Source organism: Xiphophorus couchianus, chromosome 23 (assembly GCF_001444195.1).
Source record: "Xiphophorus couchianus chromosome 23, X_couchianus-1.0, whole genome shotgun sequence".
NCBI classification, from domain to species: Eukaryota; Metazoa; Chordata; class Actinopteri; order Cyprinodontiformes; family Poeciliidae; genus Xiphophorus; species Xiphophorus couchianus.
Genome location: NC_040250.1, coordinates 8,341,723 through 8,366,489, shown reverse-complemented (window position 1 = coordinate 8,366,489; position 24,767 = coordinate 8,341,723). Strand labels below are relative to the sequence as shown.

Genomic DNA, 24,767 nt, shown 5'->3' with positions numbered 1-24,767 from the left:
ACACACTAAGCCTGACTAAAAACCTTTAAAACTGCTGCTCTTAAAAGAGGTTGCCTATGCATTTTCTATTTTTTCCGTTATTTGTAAAGGAGGAAAAAAGGAACTACTAGCATGAAATTATTCTTTTCTATAAATAAAAGATTCTTCTGATCATGCACTTGTCTTGTGTCCATTTACCATGTGTCCTCTGTAGAAGTTAAAATAAATTTTTAACTGGACTTCGTGGAGGCAAGATCCAAATACACATTTATGCTCTAAGAAAAATTATAGAAGGAGATTAAAACCTGTCATTAAAACCTGAATTTCCAAATGAACCAAACAGTGCTTTATATTTGGTGCCGTTTGTAAAACTGCAGTCGAAAATTAACAGCAATAATTTAGGGTACTTAGCCTCTCATCAGACAAAACAAAAATAGGAGTTAATTTTTCTAAGTCACATTTTCACCATGATATTCATTTATTTATAAATGTCAGTTTCAAGCTCAGTGTTTAATTAGTAAACTTTAGTGTACAAAATTAGCAAGCCAAATATTTAGCTAATATGCTAACGTGCCGATAACCGGAAGTGGACAACCAAAATAAGAGCTGGGTCTTTTCTTCTGACGTGACTGATTCACTTCCGTTGTTGCTCATGCAACTTTAGGAAAGTAGTATAGTATGTGTTCCTCTCAATATGTACAACATTTCAGTTTAACCTAAGATGACCCAATTTAATGGAAATACAAATGAAACGGCAAGAGTAACTGTGACGATCCAGCTTTTATTTTTGAAAGTTTACTTCCGGTTATCGCATGTTGGCTACATTTTTAGCTCCGAGCTAAATATTTAGTTTAGAGCTACTGTATATATTTTACTGTAAGCTAAATTTTTTTGCCTGGTAAATTAAATGACTGGCTAAATAACCGAAATTACTGCAGTTAATTTTTGAATGAAACTTTACAAACGTAAATCCACATTTTCTTTGCATTTAATGACCAAGTTAACACCTGTTTACACCTGTTTTTATGGGCCACTCCTTCATATATACATATTACACTAAATGAAGATTAGAGGGCCTTTTTCTCCTAAATCTTATCTGTGTGATGTTTAATATTAGGAAACCAGACCTCAATCCAATAGAAAATTTGTGGCAGATTTTTAAAAATTCTTTTATAGCCAATCCTTATACGCAAAGAAGAATGGAGTAAAATTGCAGCATCCAGAGGTGCAGCTTGATCTCCATATTGTGGTTGCAGTAAAAGATGCATCTACTGAATAATATCGAGAAGTGGGTGAGTATTCACGCAAAACAATCAACCATTTTTTTAAACCAGGGTTATTATCAAAAGCAAAGCATATATTTATGTTGTATATATAATTATACTGTATATTTAATTGTCTGATCAGCTCTGGAGTCCTTAATGTGGAAAGCAAAAGAGAAACTTCACTTTGCAGAAGCACAAAATCTTTGTTCTGGTTCCTAGTGCAAATATCTTGAAAAATAATAACAGCTTGCTTTAAGTCAATAATTCCTTAATATGGATGAAAAACTATTAGTTTCACTGGCAGATTGTTTCACTTATAACTTGGAAAAATTTCTTTTTATAAATGCAAAAATCTGCTAGTGGAACTAGTGCTTTTTCATCAATTTTAAGGAATTATTTACTTAAAACAAACTGTTATAACTTACTGAAAAGTTACCTGTAAGCTAGTTTCGTCTTATTTTAAGTGTACTAAGATATTTGTACTAGAAATTAGACTAAAACACTTGGTACGAGTTTGTTATTTTGCAGTGCACTCAGGTGTAACTAGTTGATTTTTAGCTGCATCATTGTTTACATCTAGATTATAAACAAAATTAGATCACAGCGTTTGAGGAAATATTGCTCCAAAGCACAACTAGTGGCCAAACATTTACTACATTTATTAATAATTTATGTTTAAATACTTTTACATCTGATGTATTGAGTAATTTTTCATAACAAGACATTTTTGTTTGTCTGCATCACATTTAATCTGTCACTGCTTTGAGTTTCCACATGGTGAATTTTTCACCGTATCGCTGCTCAGCTGCTGGTTGTTGTTTTCATACCTTTGTGATCATAAAGACAGATGAGTTTGGCTGCCAACCTGCAGTCAAGTGACAGGAAACTCAAACAGGGCATCCTCTACTCATGTGGTTTTCACACCACTGAAATAACAAGCTGAAGTTGCCTTGCACTGAACTTCCTTCTCTGCACTCGCTGCCAGATCGTGTTTTTGCCTCCCTGTCCTGCAGCCTGACTGTATGTTTAAAAAAAAAAAAGCGCAGACATTTTTCTGAGTCACTCCTGTATTTTTGTCCAAAACACTGGAACTTGTGACTGACGTTGCAGCAAATTTATCTCATAAGTTATTAGCTGCATGAATGTTTACTGCTGCTATTGTGCTGGCGGGGAGATTTTTGTATCCTCAGTGGTTGGCAGCTGCAGAGTCGTTGCAGTTTCCAAATATGTCATCCTTGATCATCTTTCACTTCCACACTTTACATGTGCTCACTATGAATACATTTTGACATGTTGGCTGCAAAACTGTTGTTTGGTCTGAATAGTATAAATAAACAGATGGGAGTTTTTTTTATATACATGACCTTATTAACAAATTCATGGAGCTTTTATTCGACTGATTTTGAGCAACTGTCACTTTGAAAAAATTATTTTAATCTTTTCACACTTCAAAACACTTTGCTCTAGTTTCTAATGCAAACATCTCAGCACACTTGAAATAAGGCAAAACTACCTTACAAGTATCTTGGTAGCAAGATATGAGAGCTTCTTTTAAGTCAATAATTCCTTAATATTGATGAAAAAGTACTACTTCAATTGGCAGATCATTCAACTTATAACAAGACATTTTTCCCATTTTATAATATGTTATAATCTACCAGTGGAACTAGAAGTTTTTCATCATTATTAAGTAATTACTTACTTAAAACAAGCTCATATAACTTGCTAAAAAGTTACTTGTATATTAGTTTTTTCATTTTTCAAGTGCTCTGAAATATTTGCATTAGACCAAAAATACTTGGTAAGATTGTATGTTTTTGCAGTGCAGAACTTGTCATCACTGCAAAAACACAAAATCCAACCAAGTAATTTTTTTTCTAGCTTCTAGTTATATGTTGTATAGTTATAAGTTAGTATGCTTGAAATAAGACAAAAATAACTTACAAGTAACTTTTTAGCAAGCTATTTGAGCTTGTTTTTAGTCAATAATTCCTTCATATTGATAAAAAACTTCTAGTTCTTTGGTAGATTGTTTCACTTATAACGTGAAAAATATCTTGTTATACGTAAAATAATCTGCCAGTGGAACTAGGACTTTGTAAGGAATTATTGACTTAAAACAAGGTTTATCTTGTTAAAAAGTTACTTCTAAGTTAGTTTTCTCTTATTTATAGTGTACTAAGATATTTGTACTAGAAGCTAGACAAAAACTCTTGGTAGGATTTTGTGTTTTTGCAGTGCAGATCTTGCCATAATGGTGCCTGAGAGCTGTTGAGCGTATAAGTTCGCTTTTTTCAAGGAAGCTAATAGCACGCAATCATGAGTAATGCGTATTACTAACCCAGTAGCCCTGTTGAGCTTCTGAGCAGCAGAAACAAGGTTTGCTTTTTTGGTTTCATTGCACCCATGTGACTTCCTGACTTGTTCACTTCACTCTTCTGCAGCAGAGCGCACCTCAGCCCTCTTCTGTTTCTCCTCACCTCGCTCCAGATCTGGGCAGCGCGGTGACAGACGTCGTTAGGTGATTAAACTCTGCAGCCTTCTCGCAACTTTTCTTGTCCGGAGAGAAAAGTGTAAGAAGATGCTGAGGCGAAAGCCATCGAACGCGTCAGAGAAGGAGCAGACGCAGAAGAAGAAGGTGAGTTTCTGCTTCTGACTTTACTTTGGGAAACTGACAATAAAGCCTGGTTGGTGTGTACAAGACTGAGCTTAATGTTTTTACTGTTTTGTAGTAGAACTCCAGTGAACTCCATCACACTCTGCGGGTTTTTGTCTAAGTCTTTTAAACACAGGATGTCGGCTCAACTTAGTGCAGAGCTCTGCGGTCAACCTGAAACACCCACAAACGCAGAACTTTAAAAACCTCTCGTATGTTTAACTAGTTTAGGTCTTTTTGTGAATTTCCTAACCATCTTCTGCAGCTTATGCTTTGTGAGTTCCTCTGTTCTGGCCTGGTGATTCATTGCAGATACAGATTGAGTCAGAAAAGACTGTGGCTTCAGCCGGCTTCGTCTCCAGCTGTCACCAAATCAGCACGCCTCCCACACTCGACACCAGTGCCCTTATTTTCCATCCTCAGCCCTGCTCCTGCGGTCTGATTGACATCTTGTCATTACACATCTTTTGTTCTCAGAAAACATTTTTATTCGCTCACGGAGTCATCGAGTCATCGTTGTGGCTTCGATTTTCAACAGCTACTCAGTTTATTCGATTACGTTGCAGCAAAAACTCGATATGTTAAAGGTCAGCGAGTTTGTCTGACTTCACCTGTGGTTTTAATTCTTCAGGTTTTTTACTCTGCTAAAACATCTGCAATGATTGGCTGACAGCAGTTGCTCAAGCTTTGCCCATTTCCTGTGGTTTCAGCACGCAGAGACAGAAGGATGAGCTGCGATAAGATTTTTTGCGCTGCGCCACAGTTCGACGGAAAATTAGACAAAGAGTTTCCGCCACAGAAAGAGGGAAAACTCTGCTTGTGGATAGTTATGCAAAGGAGTTAAAATCGCAACCGATGTGGTTAACAGCAGTTCCTAATTTCAGAAGGTGTGCAGGAAAATTGTAATTTGTAAAACAAAGAAAGAAGTTTGCAGGTCTTGGACGTTCACAAAATGTCAAACATCGATGATGAGGAAGTATGAAAACCGGTATTTCCTATTTTCTGACATCCTAATTAGCATATTTTAAAGATTCAATCTGGAAGTCTGATGTTTTCTCGCTACTTTCATCACTTATAGATCTTTGCAAAAGTTCTCTTTAACCTTTTTATCACAGTATAACCACAAACGTCTATGAAATCTACTGAGATTTGTGCAGTAGACCAACACAAAGTAGAGCACAGGTGGAAAACACAGTCCTGTCTTATCAAATCTTTACAAATGAAATTACATAATTTAGTAAGCCCACTTTACTCTGATTAGTTCCAGGGAATATGCAGTTAGAGTTTTACTGCACTATTTTGTGAAAATGATAAAGATTGTGATTTTTTTCTTATCGTGATAAGAACTCTGATGCCCCTAAATAAAGTTCACCATGAAGTTAAACTGTCTGGGTTACAAGCAGAATGCTGTGCAAGGGGAAATACTATGAATACACCATCTCCACCATTAGGCACGGTGTTAGCAGCGTCATGCTGTGGGGTTCCTTTTTGTCAAACGATTTTTATTGAGCTTGGACTTGTGTAAAACGAATACTCATCATTTTAATAGCTGGAAAACAGAAATTTTGTGCAACCAGTTGCTTTAAGAAATCAACTAGTTGGTAAACAGAGTCCGCTTGTTTTTACTGTAATCATAATTTTTTATATTTGTTAGAAAACTTTTGTGAAAATGGACATTAGCATTAATCTGGGAAGCAGCCAAGAAGACTTTAACTCTTCGTCTTTCGCTCCAGAAGTCGCGTATAAATGAACGAGTGACGAGAGATGAAGCCAAAATGGACAGAAATCCTTTAAAGGTTCTGCTGCAATTTTCCACCAGACATGTAGGGGGCGCTGCAAACAGGTGGAAGTAGATTCGATAAGAAACTTTTTGGGGCTCATGTACAAAACCAACCAATTGTTGATTTAACCTGAGTTGGGTAGTAACTGCTTACAGTCGTCAACTAAAAACTATCAGGGTTTCTAATAATACCAGCTGCATGTTTTCCCCTTTTGTCACATTGCAGCCACAGACTGGAAATATATTTTAGTAATATTTACATTTTAGTAATATTTAGTCAGAGCAGCATTTAACAGAGAGGAGTAGTAACTAGTTACATCTACTCAATTACATTTACTTTAGCAACTTTTTGGGGAAAAAAGTACTTTTAAGATTATTTTACTACACTGTACGTTTTACTTTTACTTGAGTAATTTTATTATGAAGTATTTCTGCTCTTACTTGAATAAAATTTCTGTTTTCTCTCCCTACTGAATAAAAAACAAACCAAAAATTAACCAGACACAGACACACACCTGCAGTTTGTGTTTTTTTATTGAAAGAAACTGATTTGGAAATAATTTATTTTGCCTGATTTTATTTTTTATTACTTGTATGAATTATTGTCATTTTGATCCTCAAAATAGCAAAAGTCCATCTGAAGATGTAATTTTTAAATATTAAATGATTGATCATTTGATCAATCACTCAGTACTTGAGTAGACTTTTTTACCAAATACCTTTTTTTTACTCTTGGATGGCTACTTGAGTAAAAATATGTTGAAGTAGTGCTACTCTTATCTGATTACAAGTTTTGGATACTCTGCCCACCTCTAAATGTAGGACAATCCTGAAAGAAAACTTGCTAGAAAACTTGCTAAACCCAAACTGAAATTGGGTCAAAGGTTCACCTTCCAGCAGAACCAGAAAATTAAAAAGTCCCAGTCAAAGTCCAAACTTAAATCCAATTAAGAATCTGTAGGAAGACTTGGAAAAAGATGACCAAAAATAATGTCCATCTAGTCCAAAAGAGTTTGAGAAAAACATTTCAGCTCTTGAAGATCAAAACTGGTAGAAATGTGATTTAGAAAGTTGACAAATTGACTCAGATAAAAAAGGTTCTTGGTAGTTATATAAAACTAATATCCCCAAATTAGACGAGTTGTGTTAATATTTTGGAAGTTTTATAAAAAATAAACATTTAAATGTTGGAAAATTGTGAACTCAGTCAATTTCTTTGGGAACATCATGGATTATCGGTATTAAACTACCAGGCATCAGTTTGTACCTACTGACTTATAGGACTCATTTTATTAAATGTAATGTTTATTCCATTTTTATTACAGTATTAATGTATTGTGATTTGCATTTGTTAAAGCACCAAAACTGGCTCCAGCCCAGGGGCCCACATCCTTGTAAATCCAGCCCTGCTGGTGGTTGAAACACCTCCAACTGTCTGTCAGTCCATCAGAAAAAAATCCCAATAAAGTTCAGTTTCTCCTTTTAACAAAATGTGAAGAAGTTCCAAAGATATTAATACTTCAGCTAAGCGCTCTATATTAGTGGCGCGGTTTATTTCAGAGACAGCTGTTAATCAGCCGCCCTCGTTTCCTTTCTGCTCTAAATTTACACAAACACAAGTCACAGGTAGAGCTGCAGCTTGCAGAAAGCTCAGGACACAGATTTCTGGCTGCACTGCAAAAACACAACAGGTGTTTGGTCTAGTTTCTAATGCAAACCTGAAATAAGACAAAAGTAACTTACAAGTAACTTTTCAGCAAGATATAGAAGCTTGTTTTCAGTAAAAATGATCCCTTAGTATTGATTAAAAAGTACCAGGAGAAAAATGTTTTATTGTAAGTGAAATAATCTGCAGTGGAACTACAACTTTTAAATCAATATTAAAGTTTTATTTTCTTAAAACAAGCTCCTACATCTTTCTGAAAAGCTACTTATAAGTTAGTTTTGTCTTATTTCAAGTGTACTAAGATATTTGCAGTACTTGGTAGGGCTTTGTGTTTTTGCAGTGTGTTTGTGCAAAAATAAAAAAGTAATTTGGTAATACTTTATTTAAAGTGTTACCAATATTATATCAGTCTACACATAGACTGATATAAATGTCAAAAACATGAAGGAGTCTTTGTGAATGTTGTCAGGAAGTTTTATTTAGTAAATAATGACATTTTTAATGCAATGTTTACACTTGTAATTTACATTCAGTTCAAGTTTTTCTGCAACTTTACTTTAAAAGTGTCATTATTCATTATATAATACAAATTTGTCACTTTTAAAGAACTTTTTAATGACTTTTTGAATGACTTATATCACTCTTAGGCATTCATAATTATATGTTTTACATATTTTATCACTCATTGTTATATTTGTATTCTCAAATAACTTGTCAACTAATAAGCAATTCCCCGTGGGGATCAATCAAGTATATTCTACTCTGTTGACATTAAAAATGTTACAGAGTGACACTCCATGACAAGAATCATAAACATTTATGAAGACTCCTTTGTGTTCATAGCAGTCGTTGTTTATGTGAGTTTTATGCACATCCCTTCAAATAAAGCGTTACAAATCGTTTTCATAAGCAGAAATCCATCTGCGCTTTCACTGTTTAACCCATACGAGATAAGAGCAGAAGCCTTATCAGCGCTGCAGCACTAAATCACCGAGCAGCAGCCATTGTGCACCAACAGTCGCTTATCTGGTGCTTTGTTTTGTGTTTGTGCCTCTGCAGTTTGTGCTTTTTCTTCATGGCCTTTTCGTGTTTTGCAGCTCACCTTGCAGAGGTCCAGCAGCTTCAAGGATTTCATGAAGCACAAGCCCACCTCCCCCTGCACACCAGATAAGGAGTTCACCTTAGACGAGCATGTGAGTCTCTCACCCAAAACCAGTTTGAAACAAAAGGCTGGAAAAGTAGAAGTAGGCGCCTCTATCTTTGTCGTTTTAAGTTCCTGAATGGTTGTTCCTACAGGTAGTGTTTTCACAGTGTTCCTCATTTTTCTTCAATCCCAGAGAGAAACCAAACTACTGCCAGTTGTGACTGAAAAAAGCTACATTTCAGCTTCCCTTTTTTTTTTTTTTCTAAATCAGCCGCTTTACATTTTCTGTGAATCTCCCAGCAGAAAGGGTTAGTCACTTCTCGGCAGCGTTGAGCGAGTTGTAGGACGAAGGAGTGCAGAAGTACAGAAGCAAAGAGGAAGTAAGAAGGAGAAGCAGTGCGGTGCAGATGACAGCACCGAGCAGACAGGATGTCCTCTGGTGACAGCTAGTCAAGCAGAGAGCCTCTGCGTCAGACAACCTGAGCAGAAGCAGAAAGCATTAATCTGGCATCTGACAGGCCTTTCCCTGGAGATTATAACGCATTTAAAACTCGCCATTATCAGGTTTTAATCTGACAAATTAACTCAGCCATGAAATCTGAGTGAGAATTAAATACTTTACTTGTGTCCTGATTGGACAGCTTATAGGTAAACAGTGCTGTGGCTTTAGTTGCGTTAAAGTGTCGGAGTAGATACTTCTCCAGTTGCATAAGTGACTAGATTGAATTGATGCAGAAGACAAAATCTTACCAAGTTTTCTTGTCTAGTTTCTGGTGCAAATATCTTAATACACTTGAAATAAGACAAAAGTAACTTACAAGTAACTTTTCAGCAAGATATACAAGCTTGTTTCAAGTAAATAATTCCTTAACGTACATAAAAAAAATACTACTAACTCTATAAGTGAAAGATTATTTCACTTATAACATGGAAAATGTCTTGTTATAAGTGAAATAATTTTCCATTGGAAATAGTTATTTTTCATCAATATTAACTAATTATTTACATAAAACAAGCTAATATTTCTTGCTGAAAAGTTACTTGTAAGTTACTTTTGTCTTATTTCAAGTGTATTGAGATATTTGCATTAAAAACAAGTGAGATTTTGCGTTTTTGCAGTGCATGGCTGTGCATGCTGTCATCCCTGATGATGTCATTTGGTGTTTAATAAAAACCTCAAGGCTTTTGCTGCATGGTTTTCTCTCCTCGCCTCTCTGCTCATTTTCTGTCTGAAACACTTTTTAGTAAAAGCCGCGATGCTAACAAGATGCTAACAGAAATAATAATGGTAAAAATGCCGACATGAAGAACCAAATGTGTTGCACCCACCGCCAAACCAATGACAAACAATAGATATGTTTTCATTACTAATGTGTCGATATTCGATAAAGTTCTCGTTCCACTGGCAGATTATCTCACTCATAAGATGAGAAAATAATCTGTCAGTGGAACTAGTACTTTTTTAAAGAATATTAACTTAAAACAAGCTGTAAAGTTACTTGTAAGTCAGTTTTTCTTACTAAAAGTGCACTAAGGTATTTGCACTAGAATGTAGACTAAAAACACTTGGTAAGATTTTGTGTTTTTACAGTGTAATGAACGTAACTTTGGGAAATAAACTGTTGCACAACAGTTTGGTCACGTGAGAGCGAGGTGGTTTGTTTCCAGGTACAAAATGAATTTAGAAAGGGTTGAAATGGCTAAAGATGGCGACTTTAGTTGGTCGGAAAGACAAATTGACCCAGAGACGTTGTGACAATGTGTGCCTGTTGCAATGTATTCATGTTGTATGTAATCAAAACTATTGAGTAACCGCCTTGTAGAAACAGTGAGAACCTCAGTTTCCTTAAATCACCAGGCTGCAGGTGTGTGTGCGTGTGTGTGTGTGCGTGTGTGTGGGTTCTCAAACACCAAGACCACAAACCTGCAGGGTTTCTAGTTCGTGAGAATTTAACCATTTTTTTATCTGAGCGATCACAATAAACCGGCTTCGCCTTTGTGACATTAAAGGAACAGGTCGCTGTTTTACACTTTCTGTGATCTCTTGTAACCTGACAGGTGTTGATAGACAGCTGGTGTTTTTTATTTTTTGTCTTGTTAGCTGGGAGACAATCTGACAGAAGAAGAAGCTGTGAAAAGTGGCAGCAAACTTGGGAAAAAATGGCGCAACGTCATCTCCCGTACGATGACCCGGAAAACGTCCAAGATGGTGCAGAAGGCCCTGGCTGAGGAGGGGGTGAGCAGAACACAACCTGGCAATTTAAATCCTTACAACATTTAATAGAAAAATGTTTACAGCCCTAAAAAACAGCCCACAACGCACTAGTTCGTGTTCCAGATGAACCTTATCTAAAAAGACTTCCATCTTGTTATTCTGAGCTATTTGTCTCCCTCTTGTGGTCAGAAAATGCGCTGCATTTATTTCAAACAAGTCAATAAAATACAGAAACAGAATAATGATCCAACAACTTTATCAATTTTTTAAATTTTATTTAATTATTTAAATAAATAATTTTTTTTTATAAAAAAAATTATTATTCATCATCATAATGGTGCAGAACATTTAGATGTTATATTTTTAACATTAAATATTACTTTAATTTTAAAGTATATGAGGTGCCACAGATGCCTGCTGCTCTTTTCAAAATGGGAAAAAATCTGAGAACATACAATTAAAGAAAGTTAGAAAGTAAAGAAAGATGAACATTGATTTTAATATGTCAAGAAAATAACTATTATTAATGCAAACGACAGAAATTAAGACCAGTGGTAACAGTTGTGGACATTTACACAAAAAAATAAAATTACCCATGTCATGTATATGTTATTGAAAAGTATATTTGCTTTTGGAAAAATAACATTTGTGCTATTTTATGTTACCGGTGCTTGTAACATAAAATTATGCTGAATGTAAAATTAATAAAACCAGTAATGGTTTTAAAGTCTGACTTTTAAAAAATCACTGATAATTAAGTTAAATTATGACTTAATCAAAATTTTACTTAATACTTCTCTGCTATGCTTTTTAATTAAACATTTTTTAATAAGTATGCAAATACCTCTAAGTGAATTCATTAATTGGTACATAAGTAATAACAAATAAAATTTACTAAGAATAATTTAAATCTGAGCTATTTGTCGCCATCTTGTGGGCAAGAAATGTGATTAATTTGGTTCAGATAAATAATTTGTCCATTAAGTTTGTTTTCATTAACTTCTAAATAAAATACAGGAACATGTAACAGATTAATGATCCAACAACTTGATCAAATATTTTTTTAATGTTTGATTAAGCTAAATTTGAGAATATAATTCTCTGCTACGTTATGTTTGTCACTTTATCATTTTTAATAAATATTTAATTTTTATTTATTTGCTTAAATAAGTAAATGTTTATTTTTTTAGATAAATGCATATTTATTTATTATTTGCTTAAATGTTTATTTATTCTCTTCAATTTTCTCCTCAATATGCAAATTGAAGTGAATTTATTTATTGATCAATTTTATCAACATTTCAAATTATTTGAAATAATGTTTAGTAGAAATAATTTAAATAGAATGAATGTTTTTCTAATTATTTTTTATTATTGACTGCTATTCAAGCAAGAAAAACAGGACATTGATATTTAGTGGTTGTCATTTGGTTTAATTAAAAGTAAACAGTTCTCTGAGCTGCGTTGTTTTTCGATGTTTTTTCTCCAGGCGGAGAGCGGCGAGGAGCTGTCCCCCGTCTCCTCTGACTTCCTTCCAGACCTGAGTGCGGGACAGAGGACGTCTGTCTGCTCCACGGGTTCAGAGGACACGGCTCCCAGCCCAGTGAGCCGCCAGCTCTCTGCCAGTAAGCCTGCGAACGTCAAGAACCACCACAGAAAAACCAGAGGCAAACAAACATGCTGCCCCTTTTATGGTCAAATTTAATTGCTCAGAGAAAACATTTAATTCACTGTGACTGTGTCAGTTTTTATGTTTGGACAAGTTTTCACCACTCAGAAATAATTGGAACTACTGTTATTATTTTTTCCTACAAGGAAAAATGTAACCTCATAAATATTTGACATCTGCTGACAGATGGTTAAAAAATAGATTTTAATAATATTGCAAAGAATGAAAGAAGTGAACAGTGAAATCTCCCCCACTGCAAAAACTAAAAGCCTTACCACGTATTTTTATCTGGTTGATAATGAAAATATCTTGAAATAAGACAAAACTAGATTAATGTTTCAGCAAAATATAGAAGCTTGGTTAAAGTCAATAATTACTTAATACTGATGAAAAAGTACTTGTTCTGTTGGCAGTTTGTTTTACTTACAACATGAGAAAAATGTTTTGTCATAAGTGAAACTAGGACTTATTTTTAAATCAATATTAATAAATTACTAGCTTAAAACAAGCACCTATATTTTGCTGAAAAGTTACTAGTAAGTTAGTTTAGTCTTATTTAAAGTGTACTAAGATATTTTCACCAAAAAACTAGATCAGAATTACCTGGTAAAGTTTTGTTTTTGCAGTGTAAATGATCACATAAAACCTAACAAGTCAACATAACATAAGGCAGATCAATAATTTGTGCACAGCCCTAAATAAGACAACTTAACTGGTCGTTGCTAGGCAACCAAAGTTAAGTTGAACTTGAAACTTCTTGCTACCAAACAGGTTGTTGCTAGGTAACCAAAGAGTAAGAGAGTTAGTTGATTCACATTCAAAAATACTTTATTGATCCCAAAGGGAAATTAAATGTTGCTGTCACTCATATTAATTCAGATTCTTCAGTTAGTGCACATTGTGATGGCTGTTGGTAGGAAACGTCCCCTGTAGCAGTCTGTGTTACAGCAAATTTGAATAAGCCTCTGACTGAAGACACTCTGTTTTCCCTAGACAGTCTCATGAAGACGATTTTATGAAGAATCCTTCATAAAATGATGCCACCAAACTTTCTTAGCTAGCCATGCGAGGTTGAACGGCTAAAGCTTTTCCTCTGCCTTCATTTCCCAGAATGCTGTGCGGTTCTGAATTAGAGTTCAGTGAATATTCTATATGTCGAATATTCTATTATCTATTGGCATTGATGATGTGTCTATAGCAATACATATTGTTACTGATTTATTGTCCAGCCCTAACCATCTGTTGTCTTCAGGCAGCGACAGGCAGAGCCTGGACAGCGGGTACTGCCAGCGGGACAGCATGAGGCTGGAGGACAGCGCCTACAACGGGCCTTTCTGCGGCCGCGCCGTGGTCCACACCGACTTCACTCCCAGCCCCTACGATGTGGAGTCGCTGAAACTCCAAGTGAGTCTGTCTGTGATCTGGCCTTTAGCTGAGTCTTCTGTCTGGTTGTTGTTGTCCTCCTGGGAGCTTGTTAGCTCCATGAAACAAGACGGCTCAGCTGATTATTATTCTGCGAAGGAAGAATAATCTGCAGGGCCCGACGCTTTCTGAATGTTTAAACACACTGACTCAATCTAAGGAAAACATAAAAAAGGAGTAAAAAAAAAAGATATGTCTATAGGTGATAAAATAAATATGTCCATTACATTTTTCATTGAGGGTTTCCAACGTTCCATTAGAGCAAACCTTCATCTCAATGTTTTGCGTCTTATTTTACAGAAAGGTGACATTATCCACATCATCGACAAGCCCCCCGTGGGAACCTGGACAGGAAAGCTCAACAACAAAGTGGGATCCTTCAAGTTCATCTACGTCAACCTTCTGCCTGATGAGACGCCTCCAACCAGGAGGAAACGCTGCCACAGCAAAGGCAGCCGGTCCAAATCCAAGCCCAAAACCTTGGAGGAAGTCCTGGACCGCATCGGCCTGACGGTACGTGGACCGAGCTGTTACCTCTCTGGTTCCTGTCCACACATTAATCACAGTCTGATGAGAGTTTCACTCTGTTTGCGTTTCAGGAGCTGAGTTCCTTGCTGTCCATGCATGGCTTCCAGAGCCTGGAGGACTTCACCGGACTGAAGGAGTCTCACCTGAACGACCTGAACATCACAAACCCAGATCACCGCTCCAAGATCCTGAACGCAGCTGACCTGCTCAGAGACTGTACGTCCAAACACAAAACAAACATTGAGTAAAAATATTCAGAATTTATTGAGTTCTTATTCATTACAAAAGAGAGGTTTACAGACAAAAATATAATTAATTTATGACCTTAAAAGTAAACTAGATAAGTATCAATACAAACCGAAAAGAAATTTGGGGATTAGAAATAAAAAGCAAAATATCATCAGAATAAAGGGAAACCTTGTTCAGTTTGACCTGTCTGAATGCCCTAAAAGGTTAATAACTACACAAACTGACATGCAAATCTTGGAGTATTAGTTATAAGTGACATAATATGCCAGTGGAACAAGACATTTTACCCATATATTATAAATCTATTTTCATTTGTTCCACTGACAGATTATAGCTACAATTGAAATAATCTGCCAATGGAACTATAATTCTTCAGGCAATATTAAGGAATAATTTACTAAAAACAAGCTCCTATGTTTTGCTAAAAGGTTGATTGTGAGTTAGTTTTGTCATATTTCAATTGTATTAAGATATTTGCACTAGAAGTTAGACAAAATACGTTGTAAGATTTTGTGTTTTGCACAAAAACACAAAACACCATTGCAAATCTTTGTCTTGCAATGGTGTGTTTGGGGCCAGAGTAGATAAAAAAGGAGTAAATATTCACAAAAAAATTCTGAAATATTCTAGAAAAAAAACAAGAAAACTGCTGGGTTTGAGAAGTTGAAAATTTGCTAGAAAATATCAGAAATTTAGACAATTTTCCACTTTTGAAACTCAGAATTTCCTATTTTTTTCTCACATTTCTGAAATTTATCAAAAATTTCTGGTTTTTCTAGCAAATCTTTTTTTTTTCAAACTCAGAAAATTTCTTAGTTTCTTTTCTCAAAAATTCCTCAGATTAATCTAACACTATGTGAGTTTTCTCTAGAAAAGTTTTGACTGCTCAAACTCAGAAATTTCCTAGATTTTCTCAAAAATATCAGATTAATCTAAAATTTTCTGAATTTTTTTCTAGTAAATTTTCGGCTTCTTTAACTCAGAAATTTCCTTGTTTTTTTTCTAGAAGATTTATAGGATTAATCTAAAAAATTTCAGGGTTTTTTGGTAAAATGTACTTTTTTTTTCTTTTCTCTCTGCACTGGCCCTAAAACAGTCAAGTTAAAGATTCTTTTGACATATCCTGTACTTAAACCTGATTTATTTTCCACCTTTCAGCTGAAGATGAGTCTGAACCAGAGGGTGATGAAGAGGAGGAGGAGAGACCAGCTGAAAACTCGAAGGAGCCGCGGGACTCGGGTTGCTTTGAGAGCTCAGAGAACCTGGAGAATGGCCGCGAGGAGCCGAAGACGGAGGAGGAGGAGTCAAACCAGCAAACAGAGAAAGAAGAGGAGGAGAAGTCAGAGGAGACGCAGGAGGCCGGGGACCTGGAGGCCGTCCAGGAACAGCTGCAGGAGCTGACGGTGGACGAAGGACAGTGACAGGTGATGGGAAACTCTCAAACATTCCCCGCTCATTTCTGAGACTGTGATCGGCATTTAAAGTCTCTCTTCATCGAAAGAGAGCAGATAATGCCACTTCACTGCTGCCGTCCTGAACAAGCACGCCGTCCGTTACTGAAGGCTGATTTTCCCACGATATGAATGATTTCACAGCTCGCTTACAAGCAACACAAACTGTTACCAGCTGCCACAGGTGGCGGCTTTTTTTAACCAACTTGTTGTAAAATATGAAGGTGTAATTTTACTTCAGGCATGTTTTGTTGTATTATAATGTTTCAGCTAAAGCATTCAGGGTTTCACTCTGTCCTTCATGTTTTCATAGGTTTTTCCTTCATGGATGTAAACTGTCGTCGCATTTTTCATGTACCTAAAATGTCACTGATATGATGTTTTCTGACTGTAAATAAATTAAATAAACTTTAATCAGTGGAGTGTAAATAATGTTGGTTAATCAATGATTAAATTGGTTTTTAGTTGTGCGTTAAAATTCACAGGTATTTGGTTAAACATTTTCACTTCTTTCCCCACTAGTTGCTATGGAGACAGTAGCTGATAAATTATGACATCAGAGTTTCCTTTCCTGAAGCTCCTCCCCTTCCTAACGCAGTGCATTCTGGGAGTAATATTTACAAAAATACCATCTTCAGCAACATTTTGATGAGCCAACAAACGGCAGCAGCAAAGTTGGTGTCAAATAGTTTTCATTTTAAAGATATTAATAAATGTTTCTAGAGGTCAAAGGTCAACTAGCCAATCCACATTCACAAAATGAAAAGAAATATTGTGTCAATCATCTGTGCTACGTTTGTGCTGGAAAAATATTTGGACTGTAATAATAAAAAACAAAGAAATTTTATGTTTGTGACAGTTGACTAACACCAAATTTGTTTGACTTGTTAATCTTTGACGACCTCTGGAAACATTCATCAATATCTTTAAAATTATAGCGGCACAAAATATTTTGCTGCTCAAACGTAACTTAAACATTTGACACCAATTTCGTTTAATTCAGAGCCTTTTTCCACAGCGAGCCACTAACGTCTGTATACAAAACAATATTCAAATTGTGAAAAAAATATTTAAAAAGTCAGTTTATAGTAAGACAACATTGTTTATTTAATGGACACACAGATCAAGTAAAAAGAAGTGAAGCAATTTGAATGAAATACAGAGAATCACAGTGTTGATACGAAACAAAGAAAACAAATAATGATTCCTTCAAAGTATCTGTATATATAATGCGGTGTAACTGACTGATCAGAGCATTCAGATCTGATCTTCATTTCAACACAGGAATTATAAATACAAGAGCTAAGACTGGTCTTCAAAAATAAAAAACATAAAAATCCGTCTGTCCCTTTAAAATGTGCTTCAAAAACACAAACATCCCTTTTCTCAAATGTCCACTACCTACATTCCTGCTTCTCGATAATAACACCAAACCATCTTAAAATACCTTCACAGTAAAGGAGTTCAGCTTTAGGTTTAGCACTTTTTACTGGCAATTTAATATTTGAAATACAGCTGTATCATGGCAACATTTAGCGTTACACAAGCTGCTTTGGAAATGTAAACTTCTGCAAACTTTCATAGGTTATCATGATGTTATGGATGCGTAGTGGCCAGCTTTATTTTAAAGACATTCTTTTAGCTTACGCTTCAGTGTGAACCTTTATTAAGTGCCTTATTTAAGATTAAACAAAATCCCTTTCAACTCTTAAATAAATCTTTTTCGGCAGAAATGTCTGATATAAAACTTGAAGTCTACACAAGAAACATTCACAAACACAAACTCTGTCTTGCATACAACACAGTCACTACTACAGACTCGCTATCAGCTAACACCTTCTAAATACTAACGTGTGAAAAGATCTTCCCGCTCTTTTCTCTGCGATTATATCCCGTCAAAACTGTCTGATGTGTCAGGTACTTCTTCTGCAGGAGCAAATATCAAGAGACAGAGTTTACTGTAGAGGCAGGGAAGAAGAAGAAGAAGAGAGAAAATGCAAAGGAAGGAAGATCACCTTGGCCATAATTCACAGAAGGTGCTGAACAATAAACCCTAGCCACGCTTCGTTATCCGTTACCTTAATATGTTTCATCGCAACTCTACCTAACAATATACAATAAATAACGGTTTTACTTTTCATTTTGCATCACAAACTCCAGTTTCTTATCTTATCAGATGTTTTTGTGGCCAAGTCAAAGGTGGAATACTGTATCTCTAAAAAGAGTTTTTAATTAACGTCTGGTGGAAAATCAGTTCTTCAAGCATCATTATGTAAGATATGTTGTTGCAGTTTCCCTTTTATAAAAGAAGAAAATTTAGATGTTTAATTTTGGCTGTAAAATTAAGAAACCAGTTTTCCAAATCTCATCAGATCAGATATTAGCAGCTAGTTAGCTTAGCTGAAAATGTGATTTATTATCATTATTATTAAAGACTAAAAATACTCATTTATGTACAACCCAAATGTTAACAAAATATTTTTACATTTAGAGAAACTAAATATATATTTGTGTGGGATTACAAACTGTTTTTCTAAGCTGGGGCTTGTTTTCATGCTAAGCTAAGCTAAAGTTAAACTATTCAGTCCCAGGAAATTTTAATCATACATAATTGGATTTAATCTGCTGAAAAACTTGCAGCTGCATAGTTGTCTTTTATTCCCCAAAGAGCCCAATTATTTTTTAATTATCTAAACCATTAGATTGTTTTAATTTAAAATAGTCACAAATTAATCTCCAATTTACATCTTGAAAAATTTGAGTTTCTTTTCATAAGTATTGTTAAAAACAATTGTACCAGTTTTGTTAACACAGAGTTAATTACAGAATGTATTTATTCTAATTTATTGTTGTTCTGAACGTTAAATTAAGGAATCAGTCCTGCTAGACTGAACAGATTCAACTGTAGCGGCTAGTTAGCTTAAACTGAACTTAGCAGAAAACAGAAAAGCTTGTTTTATTTTTGAGAAACCTTTACAAAAAGGAAAATACATGTTCCTTTTGCTAAGCAGGCGCATTTAATATTGGCTTATATTCACACAAAGAAAAGCTAAACTAAGCCATGCTAAGCTAAGCTAAGCCAAGCTGCACCAAGTTTTTTAGTTGCTTCCATCAACTGAAAATCAAATTTAAATTGAGCTAAGTTCATTTAAGATAGTGTTTTTTTTCTTCAAAAATTCTAATTATTTTTTTCATATCTAATCATTTTGTGAAACTGTTATTTCTCAGTTGAAACAGACAAAATCAATTCTTCTGGAATTTTTTTTTATCTTTTTGAAAGCTTTATGGGTCAAAACGTGTTTTTTTCAGTTTGCTTTTTAAAACAAATTAAAGTTTTTTTCAGTTAAATGAAGAAATCCATTTAGACCAATTCAGCATTCACAGCTAGTTAGCTTAGCTTAAACAGAAGAAGCTTAATTTATTCTGTTTAAAATATGTAGAAATCATAAAACACTTGAAGATTTCCAGAAATACAAATTACTATCATTGTCTTGTAGCAGTTTTACTAAGCAATTTGTCACACAAATGTAAACTGAGCTAGGCTAAGATAAGCTACGCTAACAAACTAGCAAGTCCCACCACGTTTTTGGCTGCAGCGAGATGTTAGCCATCTTTTCTTCTATAAAGTTACCGTTTGTAGCTGATTTTTGATTCAACACTGTTAGAGGATCGTCCCTGTTGCTCGAGTTGCAGCTGCATTGATAAGGCACTGTTAATGCGAGTGTCGACGCTCATTAGGCCTTTTCTTTCCTCAGACTCAGGGGCTCAACACCACCTGCAATCTCACAAGCCTCAACATCACACTACATCCTTAGTTATAAAAAAACCAAACTAAAAGAAACCACAGCCGTTGAGATTGATTTTTTAAAAAAGATGCACATACGTGTGAACAGCACTGAATGCAGCAGAATCAGAAGACAAGGTTACCTGGAAGGTGTCTGACCTACGAACGAGTCCTCCTGCGTGGACGTCACATGTACTCCCAGGTTAAAACCAACGCTTATACCCATGTTCTCACAAAGTTGCTTTTCCAGCCTCACAATGGTTTGCATAGGGCATGTAATTTATGTACAGCATAGATGATGCACTGCAAAAACAATAAATTTTACCAAATACTTATGTTCTAGGTCTTAGTGCAAATATTTTAATTCACTTAAAATAAGACAAAACTAACATACAAGCAGAGTTGGGTAGTCACTAGTTACCTTTACTCCAGGACCTACAACTTAGAATGTCCCAGTCAAAGTCCAAACTTAAGTCCAATTAAGAATCCATAGGAAAAAAATGATTTTCATCCTGTTTTAGACTTTTTACTTTTACTTGAGTAAAAATATGTTGAAGTAGTGCTACTATTACTTGAGTGTGATTCTTGTGTTCTCTGCCCACTTCTGATTACAAGCAACTTTTCATCAACAGGAGCATATTTTTAGTCAATTATCTCTTAATATTAATGAAAACGTCGTAGTTTCTCTGGCAGATTATTGCACTTACAAGAAGACATTTGTCCCTTGTTATAAGTGAAATAATCTGTACTTTTTCATCTATATTCAGGAATTATTTACTCAAAACAAGCTCTTATATCTTGCTGAAAATATTCCTGTAAGTTAGTTTTGTTTTATTCATGTGGCTGAAATGTCTGCTCTAGAAAATCTAAAATACTTGGTAGGATTTAGAGTTTCTGCAGTGTTTTATTTCAACCGATGTTCAGGAATCAGACCCTTTGTCTCTGCTACTTGCTATAACTGAACTGGCCTCTGGATTTAAATGTTTACAGTTTCAAATGATGAACAAACAGACTAACGATCAGCGCTGGATCTCTGAGCAGCATCTCTCCTGAGAGTCTTTTCCATGCAGTGATCAGGAGACGGGACGCTGCTGATTTTCCTTCTCTTCTAGGAGGCAAACGTCTCTGCAGGAAAAGCACAGGCGCTCCAATCCGTTAAAGGTCAAAGGTTAACTGAATCCCCCTCATATGATCAGGTGGTGATTATTGTTTTTCAGTTCATGAGTCGACAGATTGCTGGTCCGTCCAGCTACTGGTTCTTGATGATGGACGTCTCTGCATCGGTCTCTGGGGAAGCCAGCGGCGGCAGCTTTGCGGCCGGCGGCGGGTCGTCTTTAGGGGCGGAGCTTTTCTCTGCTGCGATGCTCGGCTTGACGTCGTCAGGCGTGTGCTCGTTGGGGATGAGCGGAGCTGTGGTTTTCTGTGGAAAAGATGCAGAGAAAGAGGTTAAAAAGAGAGAAAACAAAAATCAAGCATGTCACACTGAGGCCTGTCATGGTAACACATCTTACTGGGTGTTAAGATGTGTTAAGATGTTAAGCTGACGATCATTTCAATAATCAATTAATCTGATTAATTGCTTGCTGTTTTGTGGCACCTTGCAGCAGAGGGCTGACTGTGTGTGAATTAATGCGCTCACCACAGTTTGTGCCACTAGGTTGTCGAAGGAACAGGGACCTTCACTGTTTGCAGCAGCGGGCGAATCCTCCTGCATCAGCCCTCGTCTGTCCAAGACGCTGGAGGGCAGAAAACGGGTCAGAAACTGAATGCGGCGCTCACTACTGATCCGAACAGGGAATAAATGGAGCAGCCAGACCAGGAAATGCTTTGTATGTAGAGAAGAAATGAGGGAAATGAAGAAAAGCAGAGGTATTTACCTGGGGTAGGTCGGCCCACACAGAACCTCGCAGCAGTTTTTGACGATGTTCTTGTGGCTGTAAGGATTCTGGCCTCTGTTCTTCCCAGACCAGGAGCCTTTAATCTAAAAAAAAATAAATAAAACGCACAGCAAGACCAATCAGAGCAGCAGAAAACACCAAAACCCACCCTACAAAGTCAACCAGTTCACTCCCACAGTTCCTCCTTTAGCTTATACCTTATTCAAAAGCATGCTTCCGTTTTTAGACGATATTCCCACCGGCTTTGGTTTGACCTACTAAAATTCATCCTGCAGGATTAAACGATTCCTGCTTTAACAGTGACTCCGTTCACCAGCCGACAAGGAGAGCAGCTTAAAAACACTTAGTGAATTCATGAACATGCTTCATGAGACGGATTAATGACAGAAATACCTCCAATAAGTAATAAGTAACTTTTTAGCAAGATACAGGAGCTTGTTTTAACAAATTACTTTAATATCGATGAAAAAGTTCCAGTTCCACTGGCAGATTATTTCATCTGTAGATTGGCAAAAATGTCTTGCTATAAGCAAGATAATCTACGAGTGTAACTAGAACCTTTATGTGGAAATTTTGGTATTTTAGGGGAGAAAATGGGAATAATTCATAATTGTAACAAAAAATAAAGTCAGACAATAGAAAATCAGTTTCTTTCAATTAAACAACTTAGAAAACTTGATAAAAATCTGCAGGTGTGTGTCTGTTGTAGAGTAACACTACTTCAACATATTTTTACTCAAGTAAGAGCAGAAATACTTCCTAAAAAAATTATTCAAGTAAAAGCAGAAAGTAAAACTACTCTGTTTTCAAGTAACTGTAACTAGTTACTACTAACTCCGTACACTCAGTGATAAAAAGATGTAGACAAACCAGATTAAGAGACAGATAAGTGGATCTGTAAAATGACTCCTACAGCTCAGCATGAACTAAACGACCCACCTGCAGGGCAGAGAAGACAGAAAAATGCTTCTGGTGGTAAACATGTAGGTCACCAGGCGCCGTGTGTGTGTGTGTGTGATCTATGGGAAACCAGAGCGGCTGCACCACTCAAGGTGCCTCCATCACGCCGCTGTACTTCTGGCTGCGCTCCCAGACCCTGCAGGTATCGATGCATCTATTATTAGGCTGATCACAAACGCTGAAGCGACCGGGCTGACAGCCATCGCTTCATCTCCCGCAGCGGGAAAAAAATAAATAAAAAATCACAGGTTGCAATGCTTCATTACTGATTAAATGAATGGAAAAAATGAGGCCAGTTATCCCACTGGAAAGGAGCGAGGGGACGATAAATTAATCATTATAACAAAGGAGAAGAGCTCAAACCACTAACATCATCGTTCCCGCTTCATTTTTGAACTTCTGCAGTCAGACGTTGGCTTGAAAACACAGAATAACTAATCCACATGCAGCTCCTCTGAATCTGTTCCCACTTCTGTGTGTAATTAATGACCAAACACAATAAAAACGATCAATTGTTCTATTCTTATCTGGTTTGGGTCTCAGACGCTTTTCTAAAAGTAGCCCAGAGGTTCAGGGAAAGAAACAGACGAGTCTGTTTTGCCCTCAGATGTGACAACGGTTTTAAGAATAGAAGCCATTTATATGTATTTTTAGACGATTAGATAACATCGACACAAACAGCCATTTCAGGTTCCAGCTGACTTCAATACGTGAAAACGCTCAGAAGCCAAAACAAAATCCAGAAACAAAATGGAATTATTGTAACAATTCAGACAATGTAGGTGTTTTTACTTTAAACGAGACATTTTATCAACACATTTTATACTTCTATTTGAGTCTCTACTGCTTCTAGAAAGAGTCTAAGTGATTAAAAAAAACCCTGCGCAGTCATTTCAAGTGCTACTATTGAAAAACAGAACTTCATGTGTGATATTTAATAGGACATACTGTATCAGAATAAAATGCACACGTCTCACTGTGTTCAAAGAGTCCCAATTGGACCTGGTACTGGTCAGAATATAATAAAGGACAACCAGAAACATTGTCTATACAGCCAATGACCTGTGGCATATAGATGATTAACAGATATATGTGACTATATCTGGCTTTTTTAACACAGGTTTCATTATAGGCTGAGATTTGGGCTGATTTTATTTTTATTTTTTTGGTTTTATGTTGTGTTTGGGCCGGAAACTGTTAGTCAGATATGACAACCATGCAGTTGTATGCGCTGTACAATGGCTGCTGGAAAAGACAGGAGTTTTGTTGTTGACTTACTATTCAGAAACCACTTGCTGTGATGTTGTTGGTTGTACAGGAGGCTCTACTGATGCTTTTCAAAGATGTGTGGTTGTATAACTGGGCATCTGATTGTAGCCATTTTGGTGCAAGAATGATTTTGTGCAAAAAATGTAATGAACATGTTTAGCATATCCCATAGATCTATCCAAACATGTTCAAGGAAGCTTTATAGGTCACTTTTAAAATATTATTTTATTTAGAGCTCCTTTTTCTATCACGAGGGAAAAATCTTATTTTTTTTACAACAGAGTCGACTTTAGTTTACAACACAAAGGTTAAACAAGCTACAGTTTATGAGTCCCTCTGTCCTCCAGGGGTGAACGAGGTGCTGCAGTTGTCACGGTAACGGTAAAAAAGATCTGAAGGTGCAGAGTTCACAACTAAAAGATGCCGTTAGGATTTCTGATCACTGTCATCACAGACTTAAATAATTATCTACACTGTTTGTAAAATTTCAGAATTACCAAATGTTAAACATGTTTTCAGCTTGAATAATTTTTTTTATTTGAGAATAAAACATTTAGAAATACAGTTTAACAATTGTTAAATAAATAAAAAAGACAGAAAAAAGCCTGAGAAAAACAAAAGAAACAGAAAAAAGGGAGAGACCATGAGAAAAAGGAAAAAGAAAAACAGAAAAGAAAGGAAGAAGAAAGAAAGAGAAAGAAAAGAACAGAAAAAAAAAATGTGAAAAAGGGAAGAGAGAAAGAAAAAAGAAATAAGTTAACAAAAGAAAGAAAGAACAAAACAAAAGATCATAAAAGGAAAATTGGAAGAAACAAAGAAAGAAAAATCAAAA

General features: G+C 35.9%; 2 protein-coding genes across 2 annotated transcripts in view; one reads left to right on the top strand and one right to left on the bottom strand.

The window, feature by feature from the left end:
• The first annotated feature begins 3,638 nt into the window (after nucleotides 1–3,638).
• sash3 (SAM and SH3 domain containing 3) lies at nucleotides 3,639–16,453 on the top strand. Its single transcript, XM_028009590.1, has 8 exons — nucleotides 3,639–3,882; nucleotides 8,444–8,539; nucleotides 10,592–10,726; nucleotides 12,195–12,330; nucleotides 13,627–13,778; nucleotides 14,097–14,309; nucleotides 14,396–14,540; nucleotides 15,732–16,453. The coding sequence occupies exons 1-8, from the start codon at nucleotides 3,826–3,828 to the stop codon at nucleotides 15,992–15,994; spliced, it is 1,197 nt and encodes a 398-aa protein (XP_027865391.1). The 5' UTR covers nucleotides 3,639–3,825; the 3' UTR covers nucleotides 15,995–16,453.
• A 653-nt stretch (nucleotides 16,454–17,106) lies between these two features.
• The window catches only part of zdhhc9 (zDHHC palmitoyltransferase 9), a 33,225-nt gene continuing 25,564 nt past the window's right edge, over nucleotides 17,107–24,767 (bottom strand). Inside the window, exons 7-9 of the mRNA XM_028009005.1 lie at nucleotides 21,686–21,789; nucleotides 21,448–21,544; nucleotides 17,107–21,228 (exon numbers count right to left, since the gene is read on the bottom strand). Of these exons, the coding sequence (XP_027864806.1) occupies nucleotides 21,058–21,228; nucleotides 21,448–21,544; nucleotides 21,686–21,789 (372 nt within the window). The 3' untranslated portion in view covers nucleotides 17,107–21,057. The remainder of the gene's footprint in view (nucleotides 21,229–21,447; nucleotides 21,545–21,685; nucleotides 21,790–24,767) is intronic.